This window comes from Phoca vitulina, unplaced genomic scaffold (genome assembly GCF_004348235.1).
Source record: "Phoca vitulina isolate PV1807 unplaced genomic scaffold, GSC_HSeal_1.0 scaffold47, whole genome shotgun sequence".
Taxonomy (NCBI): Eukaryota; Metazoa; Chordata; class Mammalia; order Carnivora; family Phocidae; genus Phoca; species Phoca vitulina.
Window position 1 is genome coordinate 12,016,328 of NW_022589750.1, and position 27,066 is coordinate 12,043,393.

The window sequence follows — 27,066 nt, forward strand, 5'->3', positions numbered from 1 at the left end:
GGGGAAGGAGAGAGCACGACCCGAGAACAAAGCCAGTGTGTGGGGAGCAGTGGGAAGGGGCCCCCAGGCCGGGGACAGCACTGTCCCAGGCCCAGCAGCATGCAGCCAGGCACATCAGGTGCACAGGGTGATGGGAAGGAGAGTGGCAGGCATGGGACTTGGCGGGCAGGCTTGGCCCTACGGGGGCCGCATGTGTCGGGCTGAGAAGAGGCAGGGAGACCTGCTGGGCTGCCGCCAGGGCAGTCATAGTTAGATTTAGCATGGTGACAGAGAAGAGGGAGGTTCTGGGGCGGTAAAGGAGGTGGTATGCAGTCCTCACTCACAGGATATGGGAGCGGAGGGGCTGCTTTTACACAATCCGTGGACTGCACTTCCCTGACCTGGGTGCAGACCTGGTGGGACAGGAGTCAAGACGGAGGAATACGCTGGTGGTGGCTGAGGGAGAGGAGTTGCACTATGTGGGGATAGAAGGCGGACAGGAGGGAAGGGGAGCCAGACAGGGGCTGAGAGTGGGCAGTAGGGCCAGCGAGCGGAGAGGCCTCTGGGCTGCAACCCTTGTGTCACTGAGCCACGTGGACAGGCAGCACCCAAGACAAGAGGGGCATGAAATGCAGGTGGTGGTCTCCTGGAGGAGACCTCCCTGCTCCTGCACCACGGGCTCCCATGTCACAGAAGTGAGGGTGTCAGTACCGTTCCCTAGGCTGCTCAGGCTACTGACCAACGGGCCTGTGAGACACGTCAGCTAGTCAGCTGATAGGAAGATGAAGTCACCAAGATGGTTTTGGGATGGACACTGGCACAGCCAGGGGCCAATATTTGAGACCACAGGCCGGCTTAGCATGCTGCAAAGCGCAGCTTGGACCTGACCTCATCGTCCACCTCAGGCCCCCGCCGGCACCCCCAGTCGAGACGGCCAACAGCCCACGGCCCAGCTCATCTCTCCTTCACCACTTTCCCCTCCGTGCAAGCCAAGCGCAGGGCTGCTGCCTCAGGGCTCTCTGGAGCACCAGCCCCTCGTGCCCCAGGACCAGCTCCCCCGCATCCCTGGCTCCTCGGCTTCCTCCCACTCCAGCGTGGGGTTTCTGCAGTCTGACCTCAGCAATCTGGACATTCTCTCCCACGAGCTCCTCTCTCACCTGCAGACAGCTCTTTCCCAACCAGGTGCACGCTCATGGCTGCCTGTCTCACGTTCTTAGGGAGGCCTCAAACGCGGCACGGCCAGAGCTCCAGAGGCTCCCCTCCTGCGAGGCCGCCTCTGCCGCCCGCACAAGGCTCACCGCGCTGTGGGGTGCAGCCCCTCACACCTGCCTCCGCCTTCCCCTGGCCAGAGCCACAGCCCAGCTGCTCTTCCACCATGGCCCTTCCCACCACTTTCTGTGCCTCTCACCGCCTGGCCTTCTGCCTCTACCTTCCTCTCCTTTCTAAGTGCACTGCGTGTCCTGCTGGATGGGTCTTACTAAGGCACAACTGCCTCAGTGTCTTCCAACACATCCCAGGGCTTCCCCCAACCTCAGGACGAGACTAACTCCTGACCCAGCACGCAGGGCTCCCACGGTGCTACCCTCACCTGGCTTCTGCACTCAGCTACCTTGTGGGTGCCACTAGGTCTGGTGGCCAGGCAAGAACACGGCGAACTCAGCCCTCCAGCCTTGCCTCGCGAGATCCTAAAGCTCCTTCGTGGTCCAGACTGGGCCCCTCCTGGGACCCACTCTCCCACACTGGAAGCAATCTCCCCTGGCGTAGAACTCTGAGTCCATGGGGCTCATGGAAAAGCATCAGAACTGGAGCTAAGCTCACACTGCCCCGCCCAGGGTAAAGTGAAGAGGGGTCTGACTGACAGCTGCGATCCGCTAGGGAACACAGGTGACTCAGAAATGACCTCGTCTGTGACGGGGAGAGCAGGTGAGTTCTCAGAGAGAACTCCAATGCTGTCTGACATGCTGGCTTACCGAGCACGTCTATTCCTCCCGCAGGGACAAGGGCAGAAGAGCATCACAGCAGGGCAGCCTGGGCCACCAAGATCCACCAGCTCACGCCCTGGCCCTGAGGCCAGGCCATCAGTGCAACCTCCAACCAGGCCTTCGTGTCCATGCAGTTGCCCTGCATGCAGGCAATGCCATGACCAGTAGTCTGGTGGGCTGCCACCTGGATTTCTCCTTGTAATAAACTCACCGGCCTGTGGGTCTGAACCTTGGTCTCCTCTGGGTTTGGTTAATACAAGTTAGTCCCAAGGTGCCTGATCTACTCTTGAGTTCAGAAATACAACTGAGTTTCTGGACCCAAAGACCTAAAGAAAAGACCCCGTTAAAGGCAACCCAAGTGGAGTTCTGGCTCCCCGTGAGAAACCGAGTCCCAGGTGGCAGCTCTGTCCGGCTGCTCATTAGCACACGCTCCCAGGGCTCTTGTGAGGGAGGAATTAGCTCTGCCCAAAGAGAGGTCTGGCCTTTGTCCCAGCTCCTGGGAAGTAACCTGTGAATCCCTGTTATTCAGGGCGGGGGCTGGCCGCTCCAGAAAGACCAGCCATGAAGTGAGAGGGTTGGGACTTTGTGACACGTGAAATCAGCCGAGCTCTGGGGAAAGGGCTGGAAACTGCATTCGACTACATGGACAGTAACTCAATCTTTGGTAAAGCTCTGGCCACCGACTCAGGTGAGCTTCCTCGGCTGGAAGCTCTGGGTACCGCCACACATCACCCAAGAGGGAAGGCATCCCCGAGGACATAGAAGGTTTGCGCTTAGGGCCATCCCAGTACAATTCTCCATGTCTCTTCCTCTACCTTGTTCTGATTTGTATCCTCTGCTACAAGGAAACTACAATTGTTAAGTATAGTGCTTTCCTGTGTTCTGTGAGTCACTCTGGCTAATTCTGGAGCCTGAGGGCGGTTTTGGGTACCCCTCGATCTTGCAGTTGAGGACTGTGCCCTAACCTTGAGCCTGACTGCCTCCAGGTAGCCCTTGAGCCACCAGCTTTAATGAAATGACCCAGGAGAACCATTTCATTTCTTTAATCAGATTCTTTTTTTTGGGGTGGGGGGCAATGCCTTGCTCGCCTGAGTCCCTCACAAGACCGTGGGGAAAAAGACTTATAAGTGGATGAATAAATGTCCAAATGAAGAATAAATGAGTAAAAACCTAGTATTTAGGTTTAAAAGGCTTAACACTTCTATTCTTATTTCTCATATCCCATGTTCTTCTCAAATGCCAGCATTTAAAAAAGAAGAAAAAGGAAAGAATCTTCAGTAACAGAAAGCTTCTAAATGGTATTGAGAAGAAAGATGCTAATGCCTAATTTTTTGTTCAGATCACAAATTGGTGTTGGGAGGAGGTGCTAGGGACAGAGGAAGCACAGGTCAAGGCACCAGTGTTGACGGCAAAGAACGTGTGCCGACCAAGCCTGTGGGAGGTCAGACTTGCCCACAAGTGTCCCCGGACCAAGACATCGGGTTCTTGGAGAAATGTTTCAGCAGGTCAAGCCCGTGTCCCCCACCCCCAAGCCTGTCTCCAAACTCCACCCCAGGCTCACATGTATCTGAAAGCCATAGTTTCTCTGGACTGGATACTCTGTGACATCGTAACACGTAGACAAGTCAATTTCCCCGTCCAAGTCAGCCGCCTACAGAGAGAAAGTAAAAGTCAACACCTAGACAAGCGAATTTCCATGTTAGCCTTATTTTTAATGGGCACATACACTGATGAGTAAGGATACTGACTATCCTACACTACCTGGAAGCATCCATGCCATGTCCCCGTGCACCCTGCCAAAGACATCCCATGCCAGTGGTTCTCAAACCTCATGTTGGGACTCTTATATTATTAAAAGTTGAGGACCCCAAAGAGTTTTCACTTATGTGGCTTTTATCTATTGATGATGATATTTAGCATATTAGAAATAAACTAGAAAAAAGTAAACATATTTGCTCCTTTAAGAACACAAATAAACCATTTTATTTTTTCATAAAAAATATTTTAAAAAGTCAGCAATGGATTTTTGCAAATCTTTCTTTAAATGCTTGGCTTCCAAGGATAGCTGGATTCTCACATCTGTTGCTACATTCATCCTGTTCGATATATCGTTTTGAATGAAGTATGGTTGACCCTTGAACAATATGGGTTTGAATTCTGTGGGTCCAGTTATACATGGATTTTTTTCTGATGTAGTACAATACTGTAAATGTATTTTCTCTTCTTTATGATTTTCTTAATGGCCTTTTCTCTAGCTTACTTTATTCTAAGAATATAGTATATGATATACATAACATGCAAAATGTGTTAATCAACTGTTTGTGCTGTTGGTAAGGCTTGTGATCAACAGTAGGCTCTTAGTTCAGTTTTGGGCGAGTCAAAAGTTATATGCAGGTTTTCAACTGCAGAAGGGGATGCGCCCCTAACCCCTATGTCTGTTCAAGGGTCAACCGTATATGAAGACTGTCCAACCTTATATAGATACAGACTGGAAAAGAGAGACGTATTTTAATAGTCATTTCTTTCTTTTTTTCCAGTTTTGTTGAGGAATAGTTGACATACATCACTGTATAAGTTGAAGGTGTACGGCATGACAGTTTGACATACTGTGAAAAGTTGTACTTTCTTAAAGGTTAACTGCAAAGTGGAATCTGAAATCCTGTCAAAGGACTTTCCATACTATTATATTAAAATCCATGGTTTTTCGCTGTCCTCTGAATGGACCTTTACCCGTGTGTGATTTTGTAATTTATGTATTGGTCATTTGGAAGACATCCAGTTAGGCGGATCTTCCACCAGTTGACACATTTCATGACACAAGCTCAAAACATGATAGGATCAGCACCTATGTCGTCAGGACAGTCTGTAAGGAAAGGGAAGCTGTCAAGTTTGTGACGGGGAAAACACATTTTCCAAAGTTCCAAATTCGCTTGAAAGCTCAAATTGTATTGCTGGCAACAAATTGTCAGTTGTTTTCTTTGAAGGAACAGACTCACTTGGTTCATTTTTAAGAAGGTGCCAAACACCCACAGTGAGTGAGCAGTTTGTGTCTCAGTTGCTCTCTCCAGTACAGACACTACTGCACGAGGAGAAGCCACCAGAAGGCGCAAGTGCTTTCCCATGAGGCACCCCTCACACTCTAGTATGCAGCAGAAGTGACTCAGGCTCACTGTCGATTTTGAATCATAGAATATAGAAGAGTATTCACGAACGGAGACTTTAAATGGCATCTTAATTTTATGACAATAGTTCTGAGTAGACCAGCCCCCCGAAAGGTCTCCAGGGGTCCACAGACCACACTCTGAGAACTGCTGGTCTATGCACAGACTACTAACCACACATGCTCCCGTGTTCCCTGATGTCAGGCAGCACCAAGGGCCTGCTGCCCACACCACTCTCATCTACCTTGTATCACATCTTTCCACTGAAGTCCATAAAGAACTTCCTTTTTCTGAGGTTCACGATATGTAAATATGTATAACCAGCCTCCTAATGACAGATATTTATATTCTTGCCAATCTTCTGCTATTACAAAAGTGCAGGAATGACTAACCTTGGGCACAGAACTTTTCCTATAAGTGGAAATATATCTGAAGAATTCCTGGAGTGGAATGCAAGGCAAAAGGTAGGAACACAGACTTGTCAAATTGCTCAAGAGATGATATTTTTTTTTGGCGAAGAAAAAAGAGCCTCTTCTGGTTGGTCTTCAGCCATGGGATCAAGATAGTCAACCGGGCCAACCAAGTACATTTGTCACATCCCATCTTTGTCCAAAAGACAAGGGACAAGATTTAGTGCCTGCCGTTCCCTCAAGAGACTCCATTCTCCATGAAATCTTTGTAGAAAAAAACAAAACTGCTCATCCTGAGTTTTAAAATAAGACATCTTTCAATGTTTTTCAAAGAAGAAAGAAAAGAGAAGCTGCTGAAACACACCACCCAGGCGCCTAAAGCAGGGCCTCAAAACAGCTCAACGTTTCAGGAAGAATCAGTCACGAGAGCATCAAAAGGTGGTCACACTATGCTCAGCCTTCCCACCAAATCTAGACCGGGAAACCCAAGACGGCAACTTGGACACCTGTCGACAGACAGAAGGGGACTTGAGCCCGGAGCAGCAGCGGCTGGACCCCTTTAGCTGTCTCCACAACTAGGAAGGAAACCAAGACACTCACCTCCTCAGCTGCCGAATCCCTGTAGTATCTCAGACTTTGATCAGCAAGGACAAACCAGTGTTTCTTCCACTAAAAGGGAAGGGAAAAAGCAGACTCAACTAGAGCAGAGCAGCACATTTCCTGCTCCCAGGTGATCCACAGCCAGAGTCCTGGGGGAACCTCGCAGAGCACAGGAAAAGCAGAGGGCAGGCGGCCCCTCCCACGAGTGGCAGACACACACAGGACTCCGCTCAGGCCGCAGGCAGCCATGCGCACATGACCTCAGGGCACTTGCTAAGCTGCGGCTCCCCCGTGGCCAGGCAGCATGGAGAGCTGGGGTGGGCCGCAGGCTATGGGCTCTCTGGAACCCACAGTGCTGTGCCTGGTGAAAAGTGCTTCGCAGTCCTCAATCTCAACTCCAGAGGCTGCAGACAGGGGGCTGGGCCCTCAGAGCTGAAAGGTGGCTGTGGAAACAGCATCTCCATCCTTCAGGGGCTGCCTGTGAGCCACGGCCACTGGGGGCTAACCAGAGGGGCGCGCCCACCTGCAGCCAGCAGGAGCAAACCAGCCAGCTAGCTTCCTAAGTCTTCACTGTGAGGAGCAAGGAGGGAGACTTGAGTCTTCAGGCAAGGCCAAGGGGATTGATATGGAGGAGAGAGAAAAAGAGGATGTTTCGGCACAGTCGCTCAGGAGGCACGAGGGGGAGCTCGGGAGGGCAGGATTTCGGGGCTTCTCTCAGTATGAACTAGCAGGCTCCTCTTCATGCCTTCTTGGACGCCTGGCCTTCCAGCCCCAACAAGGGTCGAGGTGGGGCTGGCAGGTCCAGCTGCAAGTGGCTCTTCCTGCTTGAGTCTGATGACAAGAATGTACCCCACTGGCTCCTCCCAGGACTGCAGCTGAGCTGGAGTCTCTGGTAGAGTCTAGAAGCCCTGGGCTGCTGTCCACTTGGCCGGCCTTGTAAGCAACCACAAGCCAACCACACCACCAGAGGCTCCCGGGGAACTTTCAGGAAAGATGAGCAGGTAGGGAGCTAGTGTTGTGGGACACTCCCCTGGCCTGAGGCCGAGATCCCTGTGGGGTGCAGGAGGGCAATCTTCTCCAGAGGCCCCCACCCCCCACTGCAGAACCGAGGGTGGGGGAGGCTGTGCACCTCCACGTCCCTGAGGAGATGGGGGTCTCGGCCACACCACAGTCCTGGCCAAGACGTCACGCTGGAGGTGGGGGATCGAGCCAGGGGACGAGGAGACCTCGCACCTGCTCCCCACTGCCTCAGGGGCCCCAGCAGCCCTCCATACTCACCTGGCCGTCCTCATACTGCTTGGTCAGCCAGCCTTTCTTGAAATTCAGCAGGTCGGGCTAAGAAAGGGAGGAAAAAAAAGAACAGTTCAGAAGAAAGGACACTGATATCCCAGTTGTGGGGAAAGGGTGACTGAGAGGCAGGCATTTCTGTCCAGATGAGGTGGGCGGCAGGAAAAGGGGTTTCTCCGCTGCCCGCAAACACTCTGCAGACTCGCGTGTCTTCGAGGGAGGAGATGCCGGGCTCGGCGGGCTGATGAGGAGGGAAGGGCACGGCTCCAGCGCCCCGTGAGCAGCAGAAGCTGGGCGGCCCGGACGATCTGAGGGAAGCCCCTGGCTACGTAGGCAGCAGCTGCCTAGCAGCACAGAATGACCCGAGGGAGAGCTGTTTCGTGTTTCCCATGAAGGGGAAAATCTGCAGTGAGCACTAAAAGAAGAAATCAGAAGTTCTCACAGAAGCCACAGGAAGACTGAGAGAGGAAGCCTGAAGAGCAGAGCCCACGTACAGTGTTGAGCAAAGATGCAGCAGCAAGCCTGCTGAGGCCTTGAGGCCGCGTATCGAACAGGACTGGCTTTAGGCTCCAGTTCCTTGCAAGATGCAAACCCCGGACAGCTGACAGGAAAGCAGGGGGCGCTGTCCCTGCCGGGCTCTCCTGCACCAGTGTCCCTGGGCCTGCGGAGCCGCGGGAGGAAGCATCTGAGGACCACCTGCAGCCCAGCTGGGCCTTGCTTGTGTTTCACGCCTGGACGCCTGTAAAGCCGGCGCCTAAAGAGATGGGGATCCAGGGGCGCCTGGGTGGCTCAAGTCGTTAAGCGTCTGCCTTCTGCTCAGGTCATGATCCCAGGGTCCTGGGATCGAGCCCCACATCGGGCTCTCTGCTCGGCGGGAAGCCTGCTTCTCCCTCTCCCACTCCCCCTGCTTGTGTTCCCTCTCTTGCTGTCTCTCTCTCTGTCAAATAAATAAATAAAATCTTTAAAAAAAAAAAAAAAAGAGATGGGGATCCTCCTTCCCCTCGCCCCACGTGCTTGCTCTCGACGTCCCTACAGCTGTCTTTATCAGAAATAGGCTGTGATGTCTTTCTGTATTTGAAGGACTGGGGTGGGGGGAATTATGAGAACAGGTGTACGGTGGCAGGACCACCACCAGCAACACGTGTTCTGGGAGTCTCTGTTCCAAACCTCTGAGCCACAACCAGACTCAGGGGAAAAACCCACTTCCTGCAGGTAAGACGGCCTCCTAGCCTCGTTCCGGCTCATGTCAGTGTGTGGGTGGTGGCTCCACACCCTAGGGGTAGAAGTGGCACCCACCGTAGGCTTCTCAGAAGGCTGCAGAGCCCCAGGTCACCCTGTGAGCAGCTGTCCTTCACTCCCAGGGCTTCTGGTGGGCCGCTCTCAGCTCCCTGAGGGAGCGATGGTCCCATCTGACCATACCGCACCCGCACCCCCACTGCTGCAGCTCAAAGGACCTAGGGCAAAGGCCCTTCTCCTTCTGCGGTGAAACACTACAAACAAGGCAAGGGCTCCCAGCTAGAGGGGGCTCCTGTCTCCAAAATGTCACTGAAACATACACCCAAAACAAGAACAGAGGTTGCTTGCTGTGGCCCTGGTGCCCCGAAGTCAGGATTTTGCTGTCTTGGCCAAGTGGCCTGTACCGGGCACTTCAGAGCTCAGGATGCCCATGGAGTCCAAAAAGGGGAACGAAACCCAGCATCTGCTTCCCACGCACAGACACGAAGGCCGGTGCAGAGGGGACAGGCAGCACGGACGCACGGACATAAGCAGACAGTGACCCCAAGTGACAGAAGCGGCAGGAGCAGCGTCTCCAGGCCTCGGTGCGCAGACGCCTGGGCTCACCGTCAGGGAGGACTCCGTGGACCTCCTGTCCAGTGACTTGGCTCTTCGGTGTGGAGACAGGGGGGAGGCCGAGGTGTCCGTGAGAGGAGCTGTGGGGGCTTCGTTGGGGAGGTCCTGTGGCAGAGAGCGCCGCCAGTCAGTACAAGCCAGTACACTGAGGCGGGGAGCAGGGAGACCAGCAGCCAGAGCTGCGGGAGGGTCAAGACTGTTCCCAGGCAAGGACGAGAGCACTCTATCTGGGCTCCCATGGCAGGTCTGGGCCAGCGTGGGGACCGGAGCCAGAGTGCCGGGACTCCTCGTCCAGCGCCACCTGCTTCACGCAGCGGGTTCAAAGACGTGCTAGTTGTTGGAGCGGCCTTTTCTTTCAGATGCACTCGTCACCATCACTCTCCTGGTCCCACCCCCGTCCCCTGGCTTCTCGGGGTCACAGAAGGAAGAGCCCCGGACTCTGTGGCAGCCCGCAGCAGAGCACCTCATGAGCCCAGAGAGAAGCTGGGGAGGAAGATGAAGATCGGACACAGCAGGGCCACGAGAGGCGGGTGGGCTGCCCGGGAGGAGGAGGAGGGTTCAGAAGAGGGATCTGCCCATGGGCTGAGTAGAGAAGCGAGGGCTGTGGCCGCCACTCGAAAGAAAGAGGAAGGAAGGTGCTCAGCCTCATGGCTGGGCTGCCTCAGAGAAGAAGAGAGCAGCTCTAGCTATGACCTGGGGATCTGAGGATCGCCAGACTAGCCTTTAGCAGAAATGGATGAAGTTCTGACAGGAAGATGCAGAAGACAGGCCTTGCCCTCAAGAAAGTCACTCACTGGAGGAGAGGAGAGACACGAGCAAACAACTGGGAAACGAGAGCGGGAAGACCAGTAGCCGTGCGTGCAGGTGTGTGTTTGGGGGCCCCATGAGAAGGTGTGGGGCCACATGCTGACTGTGCCCCCGTGGCCGCACGTGGCCCTGCCTGGGCCCCAGGCGCTCACCCGTTTCCTGGGAAATGCCCTCTTCTCACTACGGCCCTGGCGAGTGTCGCTTGACGGTGAGGGCCCGGCTGACGAGTTAGTCTCCATGTGCTCTGCCTTCTCAATGTCCAAGGCCTCAAATTTCTCAATGACCTGGGACCTCCTGCAAGAGAGGACACGAGGCTGCTGAGGGGGAGACAGGGTCCCCCCCACAGCCTGAGGCGGGCTTGGTCTTGAGTTGCAGAGGAGCTCCTTCAGCAGACACTGCCGTGCCGGGCACATCCCAGCTTTCCCTGGTCCTCCCCTTCTGCAGGGTGCGGAGGCTGCGCACAGCACACCTGGCCAGTTCACCTGACACCCCTCCCCAAGCTCCCTGTCCCACCACCGTGGAGGGGAAGCCGTGCAGGGGTTGGCAGCAGCTCAGGGGCCAGGGCCTTCCCCTTCCCCAGGCCTGTCCTTGACCTCTGCCCCCGACCCGGGAGGCCCCTGCACAATCTGTTGACACGCTTGGCAATCACACAGCTCACTGCCTGGCCCCCTCTCCTGAGCCACAGACATGACCAGAAGGCAACCACCACCTCAGAGGGTGACAGCCTCCGTCCTTACATTCATTCCTCAGCAGATAATGATGCAGCCCCCACCCCAGGGCACCCAAAACTTAGCAAGAAAAAGGCCCATGAATTAACATTGTTTCTGCCAACAGTAACAAGAATCAAAAACCAAATTAAAACAAAAACAAAGCAAGTTGATTTCGTGTGAAAAGGCCGGCGCATCATCAGGCCATCTACGGCTGGAGACGGAGCTGAGATGGGAGCGAAGCAGGCGAAGGAAGGGCGAGTAACGTCATACAGCCACACAGCAGGAGGAGGTGGAGAGGGGCAAGACCTGAAAGAAAAGAAGGCTGGAGAATGAATACACAGAAAGGGACGGCTTCTTAAATCAAATAATGGTAAATCAAAATTATTCAAAGAATTAAAGAAGCAAAAACCCGAGGTGATTGCCGAGAGGGGGACACCATCCTTGTCCCTGAGTCACAAGGAGTCGCAATGGTGGCCAAAGGCAGGGAGGCTGGGGCGGGGGGGGGGGCTGAGCCTTGGGTGTTGTTTAAAAAAGGGAGAGGGCCCAAGTGGGAGTCACTTGTACTAAGCCCACTCACCAAACTGAGACTTGGTATCTAAATTACAGTTTCAACCTCTCCCAAGAGTGGAATCTTAAACCAGTCCATCTGGAGTTACCTGGTCAGCACTGGTGAAGTAATCTGCCCGACAGACCCCAGCTATTCCCCAAAGGAAGGTGACCTTGCCTGAAACAATGCTCTCTTTGCCAGGAACTTCCTTGTCCCACCCCCTTCTGCCTATAAAAACTTCACTTTGTACAGCTTCTCAGAGCTCCTTTCTGTCTGCTCGATGGGATGCTGAATCAGTGAATAAAGCCAATAAGATCTTTAAAATTTCCTCAGCTGAATTTTCTTTTTACAGATTTGATGGCAGTGGTGGGACCTGAAGGAAACTTCAGACAGCCTGAGGACAATGAGAAACAGCTAGCTGTGGTACCCAGAACCCTCTGAGTTCTTGGTCTTTCTTGCCATTTCTCAGGGCCACAGGAAGTTCCTCTTGGTTCTGAGCTCTGCTCTCTTGGCGTTGAGCTCCTGATCTAATTGGCTTCCTACGGTCCCCCACTTGACAAGACCATGCTGTGGCTAGTTCAGTCTGCAATTCTCCATTTGACTGGAACCCCCAGTCCTCAGATTCCCTGTTGGGGACTTCTAATGGTTCAGTCTGCAGTTCCCCATTTCATAGGAATCCCGGTCCCTGATGCCCATTCGTTGGGGTCTGCTGGTTCAGTACCTTCCCAAGTCCGCAGCTCCACATTGAGAAGTGCTGGTGGTGCACACAAAGCCTTTTACTGGTTAGTACCATCGCAGTTACTGCTGGTTATGTTAAGGTGTACACAAGGTGAAGGCTATTGCGGATGAGAATCTCAAAAGCCAAAAGCTACAAAATTGATGGGCACAGGCCGAGCACTTAAAAACCTATTAGAGCGTTTGCCAGCTAACTCTAAGACTCCTGTGTTAGGGTAAGCTGGTCATGCAATGGACATTACAGTGATACTGGGCTACCTGCCAACCTCAAAAAAATGTCCGTGCAACAAGTACGCTGTAAAACACCACACAATTCCTAACCCAGCAGCATATCCCTTTAGATATTAATTTGGCTCTGGGAGACTCAAAAGCTTAGTTAGAAGAAATGGGATCTTTAAATTCCAGAGTTGAGGGGCACCTGGGTGGCTCAGTTGGTTAAACATCTGCCTTCGGCTCAGGTCATGATCTCAGGGTTCTGGAATGGAGCCCCATGTCAGGCTCCCTGCTCAGTGCAGAGTCTGCTTCTCCCTCTGCCCCTCCCCGCCCAGCTCGTGATGGCGTGCACGCACTCTCTCAAATACATAAAATCTTTAAAAAAAAAAAAATTCCAGAGTTCAGCATACTGACTTCCAGCACACCTACTTATTTTATGGCTAAGAACTATAGTCCCAGAAGCTATAGATATCTACAAAAATGCAAAATCTTGCTAAAGATAACCTAGAATTACAATGGCCAATATGGGAATATTCCAATTAGACAAGATCATTTATTTAAGATATAAAAGCAAGGGTTCCTAAATCAAACAAACAGAATGGGTACCTATTTTAATTGGTATGCAGAAGCTTCCAAAGCCTTCAAGATTCCAAAACAGTTTCACTGAAAGTTTTGGTGCAAAGGGTAATGAAAAATTAAAGACACAAAGGATATCTAAAACAACACCTAAGGCCTCCCCCTTACACCCTCCCAGGAGTATAACATCAAAACACTGGCCCAGACATCAGCATATCATTTGTAACCAACTGGGCCATTAGAAAAAATTTTGTCCTCAAACGTTTTGGATAAATCCTTCAACACCAACTTGAATGCCCCCATATCTGTCTTTGAAGGAGGCCCCCATATGGGCTCCTCCCAGAGTTGGTGGGACTCTGAGGGATTTTCTGGTAAACTGCTATGTTATTCTCTTAAACAGCCAAGGGAAACTAAAATTAAAATTAACGAAAAATCTTGCCAAATTCTGGTAGATACCAGAGGCTACAGAGGGGATCCTGGGAAAACTGGTAGAAGCCAGAGAAAAGTGGGAATTCATACCAGAGTCAGCTCTCCTGAGTCGCCATCTGTAATGCCCAGTCGAAACATACTGGTTCTTGATCCTTTCTTCCTCAGGGATAGCTACTGCCTTCTTGTGTGTCTTGTTTTGTGTCCTAAGAACCTGGCTTGGTTTTCTGCCTGAATGGGACATGCAGGTTGCTGGTTCTTTCTTTTGGCTATCTTTGAGAGTAACTCTGGATCTTGGGAAGATACTAAGTATCCTTTTATATCCTCATGGGGTCCCCTCTTACATGGAAGGGGGCTGTTCAATACTGCCAGAAACATTTACTCTATGTCCTGCCTGAAAAGTGACAAGATATTTTAAAAGGAGTTTTTAAATAGCTCTGTGGTCAGAAGTTGGCCAAACTGGAAGCTGATAATCAGAGCCTGATAGGAAGTTTTCTTAGGCCTTCTTCCCTAAGCTAAAATGAAATGATGTACCCAGACGAAAAAGCATCTGAAGCCTCTGTGAAAGGATTTATTAAAACATTCCACAAACAGTTCCAAATCCAGAACACAGAAATCTTTTGATTTCCATCTTAGCTGGAAAGCTCCTCCCTGATATAAAGAAGCAAACTGAGGATAATGTAGTTGGATAGGTGGATCAAATTATGATATCATTTAAGTTGCAACCTAATTCTTTGAGGAATTAAAGCAACTGTCCACATCTTATAAATCTTCACAAGAGATTCAGCTCCAGAAACAACCTGAAGTCCATCTCTTTTTTTTTTTTTTTACCAATACCAAAACCACCCCAATATATCTCTAATGGCTTCTAAGTATTGTGAAAATTTGGGCCTTAGAAAACAAAAGTCCTTCTTGGAAGCATTTACATTCTTTCCCTGTGCCTCTGTGATGTAAATGGTCTACCTGGTCTTCTCTGGGACCTCTTATATAGGCCATCTCTTTGAAATACAAACTTCAGGGAGGGAATTTTATCAGAAAAACTAAAGAGGGAAAGGTTATTTGGAACGAAGGTAAATGAAAAATCTTAAATGTCTTCTCCACAAATATCATTAAAAAGCTTTAGCCATTTGACCAGGTAAACTTATTCATCTGCCAGAAACACAATATGAATCCAACTTAGAACTAGTGCATTTTGTGTTACTGTATCTGTCGATGGCCAACACTATAGAATGGAAGCTATAAGGTGTGTGTGCATGTGTGTGTATTTTCTACCTATGGATAGTATTGCCAAAATTAATTTGTAAAAGAGCTCTACTTAATTAGCTTCAAGAAAATTAAGTGCTTATATGAATTACATGTATACTCATATATACATACATTTGAATATATACAATAACATTCTACAACTTATAATAGAAAGTAACCCAATGCTTTCAGGTTCATGTGATCTAAAAATATTCAGTTTTAATGCTGATTTGTTAGTTAAAATAGACATGTCTTCAGAGTTATCAACATTAACTATAGTACGTACCTACAACTTTTATTCTATCTGGATTTACTAGTCAAATAAGCTCATGGTGTCTGTGTTATAAACTTTCTCAACAAGAAAAATAACATAGGATGATGGCTGACATCGTCCAAATGTTTCACAAAGCTTTCATGGGTAGTTGAAACAGCTGATCTATGAACTAGATATATATAAGTGAGATACGCATTTTTAGGTGAACTTTTCAGCAATAATTATATTTTTGGCATGTCTACTTAAATGGTTTCCCCAAATCTTTTTGGTAAAAATATCTTAAGAGTTTTACTAAATTAAATTAAACGATGAAGTCATTGACTATCTAGATCATTTCCAAATAAAATACTGAAACATTAATTACTGAACATAGGTTCATCTACTTTTTTGCTTTCCATTATATAAAGAAACTAAAGATACTTGGGTCTATCAGTAAACATGTTTTGTGCTACACTGAAAAATCTATTATGAGAGAGCATGTTTCCAGAAGATACAAGATGTATTCATAAATTTGCTAAACTGCAGAATGCTAATTGTTTACTACTTTATTTTCATGAGAAATTAAGGTTTTTAAGGGTTAGAAATTCTAACATATGTAGGATGTATGTTTTTGGTAAGAGAAGATACAAAGAATGGAGATCCATTTTTGTTGAGGGAAAAGAAAGTAATTTTGCCCTAACATGAGACTAGTTATTGCAGAATGGAGAAGAGAAAAAAATCAGGACAAAATCAGAATGTAAAAAAGAAAATTGGAGAAGGTTTGTGAAAAAGGAATCTTGGGCTGACTAATGTATTTTTTTTTTTTTTTTTAAGATTTTATTTATTTGACACAGACAGTGAGAGAGCACAAGCAGGGGGAGCAGCAAGCAGAGGGAGAGGGAGAAGCAGGCTTCCCGCTGAGCAGGGAGCCCAATGCGGGGCTCGATCCCAGGACCCTGGGATCATGACCTGAGCCGAAGGCAGACACTTAACAACTGAGCCACCCAGGAGCCCCATGGGCTGACTAATATTAAAATGAACTTGAGTGTAAAAAAAAAAAAAAAAAAAAAGATGAATTTTAATATCAAAAGTAAGGTGGTACAGTATTATTATTTGGTTTTCTCTGTTTAAAGGACAAAATCTTCTTGGTCTGCTATTGATAAGAGACTGAACATTTTTTCTTTACTTTTTAAGTAATCTGCTGAGAAAAAAAAGATGTTGTGTCTTATCAAAATAATTTCCTGTGTTTCACGTTGTCTTTATCAGGTCTTTGATTACTGAAGAAAACCGAGTCTCCTTTATTAAAGGTTTTTTTTGTTGTTGTTGTTTTTTACAGTTATGTAACTTTCCATATATGCCTATAAAGTCTGTAATTGTCATGTTGGCCAAATGATAACTGAGTATTGTTTCACAGTGATCTAAGATCCTATGTGACCAAGTGTCTTAAAACCTTCTGATATTTTGACAAGCTTCCCCAAAATGTAATTCTAAATGAAGTCTTCTTGACCTAGAAGTAACTTTGGGATTTTTCAGAGGATCCCTGAAAATCCTAAAAGATTTGTTCTCTCTTCTTATAAAAAAAGAGATGTTCACTAATTAGGCTTATTTGTTATGTTACATTACATGGGCAGCATTATCAAATAAGTGATACTAAACCTTTTCAGGTTCTGGTATGTCCTGATGCAAATATTATCAGTCATAATTATACCTGTTACCTTAAATGTTGAATATCACAAAAATAACCAAATTTCTTGTTATTTCCATTACAGTGTACTCTCATCTGATCTTTAACTATGGGCATTTTTAAGTCTTTTGTCACAAGGAGTCCTTGTTTTACTCTCATGCTTTTACAGAAGTGTTTGTGGAAAGGACTTTGACAAGTAAAGATTTCTTCCCTCCTTTCTTTTTCTTTTTTTTTTTAGAGAGGGAGAGAGAGAAGAGGGGAGAGGCAGAGGGAGAGAGAGAATCTTAAGCAGGCTCCACGCCCAGCATGGAGCCCGATACGGGGCTTGATCTCACCACCCTGAGATCATGACCTGAGCTGAAATCAAGAGTCGGATGCTTAACCAACTGAGTCACCCAGGTGGCTTCAAGACCATAAAACTGAACTGGGGAAGAATTTCTAGAACTAATGGAAACATTGGATTCAAGCAGAACAGGTATTAATTACAGAGGACTGAATGAACTGAAGATAATTACAATTTTACATAATCTTTTGTGTAAAACACTGCTAGTTCCTTAGTGTTTTGTTCTGTAGATTTAGGCAAACATTTTCACTTATGTGATCTATGACCTATAGCAATTTGGTAGGGCATACCTTTGTAAACAAAGATGAAACATTTACTTTTTCTCCTTACTTGATCCCTCCAGAATTTGTAAACTCTTGAGTATTCTTTTCATGGCAATATACTTGGTTATTTGTATAAGTTCAATAAAAACCTGTTCCCCTTGTAACAGGGCACAATTGGAAACACTGGCTATATTACCAAGGCTTTGACTGGAATGTCCTATTTTAGAGATATGCATAGACTCAAATATGACCAAATAGCTTTAAGGAACTGCTTAGAAAAATCGGGCTGGTACCTTGCTTATAGGGTTCCTGGCAGCCTTCCAGGTGAGTACGGAAGGTCACTTCCTGGCAGGCCTATGAACCTCAGAATGTTGGGGGGAAACTCTGAGAAGAGAGAAATTCACCCAAACTATAGGCACTGCAGGTAAAATCTAATGGTGAGTCCTTGGCTTGGCTTGCTGGCCTCAGAGAAGAATTCAGTCTGAGATTCCTTATGCAAAGTTCCAGCAAAGCAGTCTTAAAAAGGGCTTATATGGTCAATCACTATTCTTGCTGCACTTATAAAATCAGGCTAAGTTTAATGCAAACAAAGTAATTTTACTGTGACTATCTTTAAAAAAATGGGAATAACTGCAGAGAGAAAAACTGTGTTTGCATCTCTGTAGATACTAGATTCTAGGCTGTAAGTATCTTTGAGGTTTTGCTCCATACCTGTATATCAATAACCTGGACTGGCTCCTGAATTCTAGTTTTTGCAAATATCTGGCTATGACTGGGATGCCTGGGTGGCTCAGTTGGTTAAGCGTCTGCCTTCGGATAGTTCATGATCTCAGGGTCCTGGGTTCGAGTCCTGCATTGGGCTCCTTGCTTGGCGCAGGGCCTGCTTCTCCTTCTCCCTCTGCTGCTCCCCCTGCTTGTGCTCTCTCTCTCTGTGTCAAATAAATAAAATCTTAAAAAAAAAAAAAATCTGGCTATGACTCTCCGAACATAGTATTTCCTATTTTCTGCCATCCTTCTGATTTGGAATCACTAAGAATAAAGACTGCCCTGAAGGGCTATTCCAGGTCCTCCTCACCCCCCAGATGGGAACCAAACTTCAGGGAGTTGAACCTTGGGTCTGCATCTCCCAACTGAAAAGGGCCCCTTCAGACTCTAGGAATTACATAGCAGCTGGAGACCTCAAAATCAAATTGATTAGGAAGGAGCTGACATCAAAGTGGACAGCTTCCACCCAAGATGCTGGATCAAGACTTCATTCTTTAAACATGAAATGAAATTCTTTCATCTTCTCTTTCCTTTACTCTGGCACTGGTCTGGAAAGAAAGCCGACATCCATATCTCTCAGGCCATTACTAAGGGAGGACAGGGGGTTGGACAATCTTTCAGATTGCTGGATTTATCATAAAAAGAGCTCTTTACCTGTCCATGATACTAGAGATCCCCTGGTCCTCCCTGTGACCAATTTCTCTTCTATTCACAATGGACCCCCTGACCTTAGGAGTCACTTACACAATCTGACTTTTACAGCCAGAACATCCAGTGCCTTGTTTTCACCTTTCTACGATTATAACTGTACTTGCCCAATTGGACACAAATTCCTAAGCAGATCGTAGTACATTTCTATTCCCATTGTTCTTGTGATTACCTAAATCAGATCTGCCCCAATTATAAAAAGATCTCACCAGCAGTCCCCATCTCTGCCAGGCCAAAGTTGTTCTTCAAATAGGCTATCCCCTGATTATCCTGCAGCTAAACAAGGAAATGTCTGTGCTGTGGTCAGTGCCACTTACCACACCTAGATTCATACTTCTGGGAAAGTTGAAACTCAGCTACGTAAAAATCACTGAAAAAGCCACTTCACTTAAAAAAAAAAAAAAAAGTGACTCCTTCAGTGGAGGTCTTTCTCTGAGTTATTTGATTTTGATTGGTTTGGGTCTTGCGGACCATGGATCCAAAACGCACTCCAGACATTGGGAATTATCCTGCTTAAAATAACCACAGTAGCCTCTCTCATGCACTATATTCTCTTAAATGCGTGTCTGCAGCTGCTAACCACAAAGCAAACGATCTCCGTAAGACTGGGACATCAGAAAGGGATGAAGAGAGTAACTGACTTAAATGTGAGCCTGAAGTCGTGACCTGTGAGTACCACAGAGAATCAGCAAAAAAATGTCATGACCTGTGAATACCACAGAGCAAAAAACTGCAAGAATTTGAGCAGTAGCTGGGAGTGGTGCTAAGGTCTTAAATTTTGATCACACCACTCAGTTAAGCTGAAAGTCTGAACAAAAGGGGGGGAATCGTGGGGTGCATGCCTGGCTCAGTCAGAGGAACGTACCACTCCTGATCTCGGGGTCATGAGTTTGAGACCCACATTAATCTCTCGGGGTAGAGATTACTTAAATAAATAGGTAAATAAATAAACTTTAAAGAAAGTGGGGGGGGGGGTTTGGAGGGAATTGCTTAAAAAAAAAAAAGACAACAGGCTCAGAATAGAGTTAACTGTGCTAAGCCCAAGTCACCAAATGGTGGTTAATACCTAACTTACTTACAGTTTCAACCTCTCCCAGGAGTGGAAACTTAAACTAGTCAATTCAGAATTACCTAGTCAGCACCAGTGGGGTAATCTACCTGACAGACCTCTGCTGTCCCTCAAAGGAAGGTGACCTTGACCGAAACAATGCTCTCTTTGCTACTGTTAACTTCCTTGTTCTGCCCTCTCCTGCCTATAATAAGTCCTTTATTTTGTACAGATCTTCAGAGCTCCTTTCTGTTTGATAGATGGGATGCTGCCTGATTCATGAATTGTTGAATAAAGCCAATAAGATGTTCAGAATTTACTCAGTTGAATTTTGTTTTTTTTTTTTTTTTTACAACATTAACATGTCACCACACCAGAGGCCTGTCCTCCCAGGGACACCCAGGCAAGCGCCCCAAGGTCACCTCACAGGAAGGGTTTTGCTTGCATTCAGAGTCAACGGGAAGCAAGTGAAGGGCCTCTGAGCCCAAAAGATTAAAATCTAATGAAGACTAATATCTAACTCTATGAGGAAAAAGAGGAAATGGGCTCAAATCCTGAGACCCTGCCAAGAGACTAGCTTTTATTCAGGAAAGGTTACTAGTAAAAATGGATCTTAGGACAATAAAAAAATGGAAAAAAAAATGAAAAAAAAAATGGATCTTAGGGTTTCTTCATCAAAGAAGGCCAAAGACCAAGGGTAGAAGTCTCGGGGCGGCTGGGCCCCCTGCTCATCTCTGTGCTTACACACAAAGCAAGAGCTCTGGGGCCCTAAGCTTCTGCAGAATCTTCTCCAGGAACAGAGCTTGTTCCCAGGCCGACCCGCGGTTAGGCTGAGGGAGCGCAGCCGCAGCAGAGGGTGTGCGTGGTGAGCGCGGGAAGCTCAGGGAACCACAGGAAGCTCCTGTCAGCACTCAGCCTGCTCGGGCAGATGACGCCGTGTGCCCCACCATCCTAGAGGGTTTGGGGAAGGTTCCAGGCCCACGTACAGACCTAGGCACCATCATTTGCAGAATGAGAGCCCCTCCAACTGACCCTGGGGCCTAGAAAGCCGCAGGAAGGCCATGTGGAACGAGCGCTCCACCAAGTCCCGTGCGACTCGCATGCTGCAGGCCTGCCAGGGCTGCCAAGAGAGGAGTCCAATGAGGAAAGCAAATTGGGCCCGTCAGCCCACTTAGTTTGCAAAGTGAGTGAGCAGTCTGTATACTGGGTCCCTTGAGGTACTGCGTGTGCGGCCGCAAATGGCTCCCTGGGCTGGCGGACTGCACAGAAAGGGGGCACCTGCACCGCTGCCCCGCCTCACCTCCCCAGGTTCCCAGCTGAGGGGCTGTGAGGACCGCACGGGAGCCGGTCGTGGCATCAGTCACCAGGAACTCAACAAGGGCCATGGCCTCCCCAGGCTGCTTCAGCAGTGACTCAGCACCCAAGAAACATTCTAAAAGCTCTGGAGCAAACGTCAAGAGCAGAGCAGATTGGCCCATAAAGGCTTCCTTGTCAGGAGACCGGCCCCCACTGTCCCCCCAGCCTGGCTCCTGGGCAGGCCTGGCTCGGCTGCCACTCCGGATAGCCACGGCAGACGTCCTGCCAATACGGGGCTCTGCTCTATTCAACCAGGATCTGGGACTCCAATCACGCACAGGGAGGGCTACTTGGGAGCAGGGCGCAGGCCTCGCAAAGTGACAGCAGCCAGTCAGATGTCATTAGGGTAAGAAAGTGACATTACAATGTTAGGATGCAGAGCTGGTGGGCTCCAGGGGTGCCAGGACCCGGTGAAAACCCATCTCTGTGGTGGCGAGGAACATGCAGAAAGTAAAGCCCCGGAGATGCCACCTACCCCAGGCGACTAGACAAGAACAAGTCTGAAGCCAAGCGGGTGTGCTGAATGTTAATTCTTTGGTCTGCCGCTACACCAGGGCCTAGCTGCCCACCCAGGAGCCTCCAGGACCCATCGCCTGCCCGCCAGCCAGTGTGAAGCCTCCCCCGCCCTGGCCCACAGGCCTTCTAAGTCTCTGGCAAGCCCCTCCACTTATCTATTTACTTAGTTGCTCAAAGGACAGCCTTGGCCCCCTCCTGGGTCACATCATGGGAGTGGGGTCTTCCCAGTAAAAGGCCCAACGGGGAGGTGCATCCTGGCTCTGCTGCACCAGGCTGTTGCCTCGAGGAGTCTCCCCACTTCTGAGGCCCCATCTCCACATCCACACGCTGGGATTTGACACAGGAGCTCTCGGGGTTATTGACCAAACAAGGAGATAGCCAAGTGCTTGGAGGTCACCTCCCAGGCACTAGGTCAGCTTCCCTCTCCCTCTGCCTAGGAATCAGGCACATCTGTTTCTTTCTCTTCTTAAGACCAGCAACTCTGGGCAGCTCCTCCTTATTCTGGAGGTGGACGCCCAAGTGCACAGGTCCTTTCCACCTGGGGCTTTAGGAGAGTAGATGTGTATTAAGGAAAGGCATCCTGCTCGCAGGTGGCCCCTTGACAGGGGAAGCCCGTCGGCCCCCTGCCCCGTCCCCAGAGCATGCCCCAACTCTGAGCTTTACTTAGGCTTCAGCAGGGTGGAGAGGACACTCTTGGAATGCTTTTGGAATTTAGGTCTGAATCTTTTTTTCCAAAAAGTGAATTTCTTTGAGAATCTAATGAAAATTATGGTTTTTCTTTTCTCAGAAAAACGTATACATGGACTCTCGAATCATTTAGAGGGGTTCATGGACCTTAGGCAGTTCACCCCTGAACCTGGGTGAGAACCCTGTTGTTAGGGCAAAGGCTCCATTTACAGACTCCGATGGAAGCTCCTAGAAGAAGGGGGCACTCGAGTGCTCTGGTCCAGGCCAGGGCCTCAGAGATGGAACCCAGCTCTCTCCCCGGCTCTCTGGGAAGCACAGGGCCAGTGGAACCAGAAGGGAGGACAGAGCCCTCCTCTCTTCAGACCACAGATGAGTTCCACGCCTCTGTCCCAGTCCCTGTCCTAGGTTCCCTCTCTGAACCCTGTGTCTCTCCAGGAAGCTGTGGTTCTGTCAGCCTCCCCATCTCACATTCCAGCCAAGCCTGGATGCAGTGATGCTTCAGGGCGCCCGGGAGCGTCAAAGGCTGCCTGGCTTCCCTGTGCTGCCCACCCCACCACCTTCCATGCCCTTCACCCATGCCTAAGACTGGAAGGGCAAGGGGAGCTTCTGCCACCATCTGCTTCTCCAGGCTCTTCCTGCCCCCATGGTCATCTCAGAGGACAGAGATGGGCCAGGAAGGAAAAGATCCAGCTACACAAGGCCCAGGTGGCTGAGAACATGCCCGGGGGCCCTTAAGGTCTCAGTGCCAGGAGGCACTCACAGGAAGCAGCTGGCCTCTGGCCTAGGTGTCTAAGAGTCCCTAGATGCTACGCTTCTGGCTACCAGGGGCTGCGAGTTGCGTGACCAGAGTCCAGGGTCAAAAGGGAAAGCTTCCGCACATGCTCTGAACAGAAAGGGAGGACAAGTGCACTCCCCCGAGGAAGGCTTAGGGAATGCGGAAATGTGTATGTCAAAGTGTGTGTGTTTCTGGGAAGAGTGCAAAAAGCACGTACAAGAACACAGAGAGTGTGAGTGTGTATGTGTAAGGGAGAATAGGAGTGTACACGAGAGACTGCGTAAAGGCGGGGGAGTGTGTCCGTGGTACGTGTGGCCCTATAACCCCCTCCTTACCTCCTCTCGTTGCCAAACAGACGGGCCACCTCTTCCCTGCCAGGGCTCCGGGCCCGAGTCCTACGCTCCAGCCGCCTTCTCTCCACCTGGAAGGCTTCTCGGTGGCTGATCCTGACGGCCTTAGGGACGTCGGCCAGGGTGGCATACTGCCTGCTGGCTTTAAAGGCAAAGGTGCGCCCCGGTGTCTCTGCTCCCCGCCCCCCAGCGCTGCCGGAGTCCATGCGGGCGGGGGGCCGGCTGGCCACATCCAGGGAGCCAAGGGAGCTGCTGCAGACCATTCGGCTGGGGGTTCGAGAACCTGGGGAAGGAAGGGGATGACCAAGCTCCTGGGAGGGCGGTCCGGGGCCACTATACCTGTTGCTGGGGGTGCTGGGGCTGGGAGGGGAGAGCGGCGGGGGCAGCTGCTGCTCCTCGGCCTTCAAGTCCTGCTTGGTCTTCTCCAGGGAGAAGTAGCCGCTCTCTACCCGGACTTTGCGGCCACAGTCCATGCGGTCGCTGCTCATGGTGCTCTCCTCTGGAAGAGAGAGGCGAGAGGCAGGAGACGCACTTAGCCTGTTGCCATCTTTGGTTTCTGGGGACTTTTTAAAAGAGCCCACACAGATCCAAACAGGGGCCATCTCTCTACCTCCCATCTCTGAAGCCATCCATACAGGGCTCACCCAAAGACAGAATCATGGGACAGCAATGAAATGTCCTTCCCACACACGTATCTCATCCATCTCTCTCTAAGCTGATGCATCTGCTACACTGTCAGGAGGTCCCTGAGCTTACAGTCTGGGGGCCAGTTTGGAAGAACAGGATCCCCTGCCCAGGAGAGATGTCCCACCAACCACCGCTTCTTACCAAACATCTAGGAGGAAATCAAGGGCTAACTGGCCGTTCAGCCTGTTAGAGCATTTGGGGAGGGAAGAGGCAGAGGACTTCTGCGGGAACGAGAGGAGTGCATGGGGACTACCCATGAAGGACTGAGGCAGCTTAACCCCCAGCTGCTGCAAAATGCATTTTGGCCTGAATGAACTGGGTCAGTCCCAACTGTCCCCTCATCTTTAATGAGCTGGACAAAATGCAAGTGAGAAAAGCCAGCTTATGTCATGCAGAGCCCTCCGGGCCCCCGAGCAAGGAGGCGGAAACTGCTGCCCTGCTTCTGCTCAGGCAATTCTGAAGTGCTAAGTGGAGAGAGCAGAGCAAAGCCTCCCGAGCCCCCGCGGGGCTGGGCAGGATGGGACAGGGAGGAGAAGGACGAGGCTGCCCTAACCACTGCTGCTCTCAGGACACACTAGGCTTCCAGGGTTAGCCAGGCCATGAACACAGTGCAGCCACGGTGGCAGGAACCAAAGGTCTCCTGGTACACAGACCTCATTCCAGGGCATTTTGAATCTCACAACACTCACCAGGGTTGACAGAGCAGGTGCTCTCTTCCTCCTTTACAGATGGGACTTAAGAGCCAGAGGGGCAAGGCCAAGGCCAGAGCCCAGGAATCCCAGCCCCACCCAGGCCAGGCCCTGCCAAGGGCTGATGGACACAGGAGCCTGAGACCTGGGGCTCAGCGTCCCTGAGTTCTCAGGGCCAGCTGCGTTGAGATGGAGGCCTGTTCCAGCACTGTGAGGCTGGCCACCAGAAAGGGGGGCATGCCGGCCAGTCTAGCTCGCACTTACCATCTTTGCTCTCCAGCCCGGGTTCCCTCAGGGTGCTGGCAGCAGGAGGCTGGCTCTGGCTGGGACTCTGAGCTGGACTGAGGCTGCTCCCATCAGGCTGGTCCTTGGCCCTCATTTCTTCCTGCCAGAGTGTAGACTTGGTGGTGGGGACCTTCTCAGCACTGGGAATGCTGCTGCTGCTGGTGACAGCCATCTTGGCCGGTCCTGGTTCCTGGGGGGAGAGAGCAGTGTGTGCGCAGCCACAGGAGTGCACAGCCTCGGCTGGTACACAGGTCCCGGCTGCCTAGGTGCCTGGCTCCGGGGGACGCCAAGGTCAACTGTACCGTGTCAGTGGCCCAGAACCCTCGGGAGGGGAGGCTCATAACAGAGACATCTTGGTCAGGGTGAAAGCTCCATCTGGATGGCACTGTGACCTTTTCTCTTCTACGGCCCCACAGTCAGTACACCCAAAGGGCCTGGTCCCACCGGCCTCAGGCCAGGTCTGGCAAATACACAGGGCAAAAATGTAGGGTTTCTACTTGGAGCTCCAGTAGCAAACACATGCAAGTTCTCCCTGCCGACAAAACCACAGAACCCAGAGCAGTGGACCAGGCATTAAAGGTGAGATGACAAGTGGCTGGCTCAGAGTCTGTCGTTCCTAGACTTGTAGGTAATTAGGACACGAGTCAGGAAAGATGGGACGGGGTAAGGAAAGAATACACCATTGAGATGGCCTGCGGGGTAAATGCAAAGCATGTGCTCATACAGCACCCGTGTCCGGGCCAGCCCTTGGCCTCCCCGCCTCTCCCTTTTGGTCTTAGAAAGCTAAAATGAGACACCTGGGACCCTACGTGAAGGAAAGAGTCATCAGATACAACCCAAACATCCAATCTGCACTCATGCCCTCCCACCTGCTCACCCACACAAACTAGACGGCAGCTGGTAGCCTAGATGGGAACAGTGTCCATGCCATCTCTCCCCACATCAGAACTGGTGCTGCTCTGTGGGAGAAGCATTCAAGCAGGAGGTACTTAGTCAGATACAGGGAGTCCATTTCCAGAGCATGCAGAGAACCTTCACTCAACAGCTCAAACCTAGAGCCCAGACAAAGGCAGGACTGGGATCCCCAGCCGCCCCACAGCACTAGCTCACACCCTGGGCCCGACCCCCCTGCCTGGCCCAAGGTCCTGGATGTCAGCTGCAGAGAGCGCTGCCAGCAAGATGGCTTTGGAGCCTCTCAGAAGTCAGACGTGTCCTAGCTGTCTTCCCCAAAACATGGGGGATAACATACAAATGCCCACTTTCCACTCCCAGCCTGGTGGCCAAACCTCATTTTTAGAAACCTACCTAAACCCAGTTCTGAGTTGGGGCCATTGGCAAGGCTCACAGATGACATGGGTTATGTGTCCGTGCATGAACGCACACAGACCCAGTATTAACCAGCAGGTTCTCTGACAGCCACTGAGCACGGACTATGTGCTGGGCTCTGGTTCATCACTGCACCATTCCGTCCTCCCCAGCACACCTTGCAGGGGAGGTTGCCTGGGCCGAGAGGATGGCGTACCCAGGCTTACAAGGACAGTAAGGGCCAGAGTGGGGGTTCAAGCCTTCCACCACCAGGCACCCTCGGGAGTGGCAGGAGGGTGGGGGAGTGCTTTGGATGAGCAGCCTAAAGGACCCGCTGAGAAGCCACGGCACCAGGTATCCCAATGGGAAAAGACAGGCATTTTATCAGGTCCAAAGCTTTCCTTAGCTTTGCAAGGAGTCCAGGCCTCATGAGACGGGATAAAGACAGGAAGGCTCTTCCCATAGACCCAGGACACACCCGACTGCCCATATGGTCAGAGCCGCCAACAGACCTGGCTCCCAGGCTGGAGATTCCCTGCAGCTCTGACCCATCTTGCAAGAAGGGGACTTCTTGGAATAAAATAGCAATGGTTTCAGACAGTTTCCTGAGGGCTCCAACAGAATCAGGCTCTAATGATCTAAGGAGAGCTGGCCCCAGGGCCACCTGTCCCTCCAGTCAGCATACTGCCCTCAATCCATGTTCCAGGAACGCTTCCCTCAAGCAGAAGTCACTCCAGGTCCCCCTGCCATGGCCCCTTCCAACAACTGAGTCTTCTGTTCAAAGGCCAGAAGCCAGAGGCTGGGCATGCTCTGGTGGGCTCAG

General features: G+C 50.3%; 1 protein-coding gene across 6 annotated transcripts in view; it reads right to left on the bottom strand.

Annotated features, from left to right (window-relative positions):
• Window positions 1–27,066, bottom strand: part of MPRIP (myosin phosphatase Rho interacting protein) — a 148,781-nt gene that overhangs the window by 33,563 nt on the left and 88,152 nt on the right. For 4 of the 6 annotated variants that reach the window (XM_032431979.1, XM_032431978.1, XM_032431981.1 and 1 more), the window contains exons 6-12: window positions 24,918–25,128; window positions 23,617–23,776; window positions 10,230–10,371; window positions 9,262–9,375; window positions 7,411–7,467; window positions 6,133–6,201; window positions 3,523–3,612 (exon numbers count right to left, since the gene is read on the bottom strand). In XM_032431979.1, coding sequence (XP_032287870.1) covers window positions 3,523–3,612; window positions 6,133–6,201; window positions 7,411–7,467; window positions 9,262–9,375; window positions 10,230–10,371; window positions 23,617–23,776; window positions 24,918–25,128 — 843 coding nt within the window. Of the gene's footprint in view, window positions 1–3,522; window positions 3,613–6,132; window positions 6,202–7,410; window positions 7,468–9,261; window positions 9,376–10,229; window positions 10,372–23,262; window positions 23,777–24,917; window positions 25,129–27,066 lie in introns of all 6 variants that reach the window. The other 2 variants (XM_032431977.1, XM_032431980.1) reach the window with 2 other exon arrangements.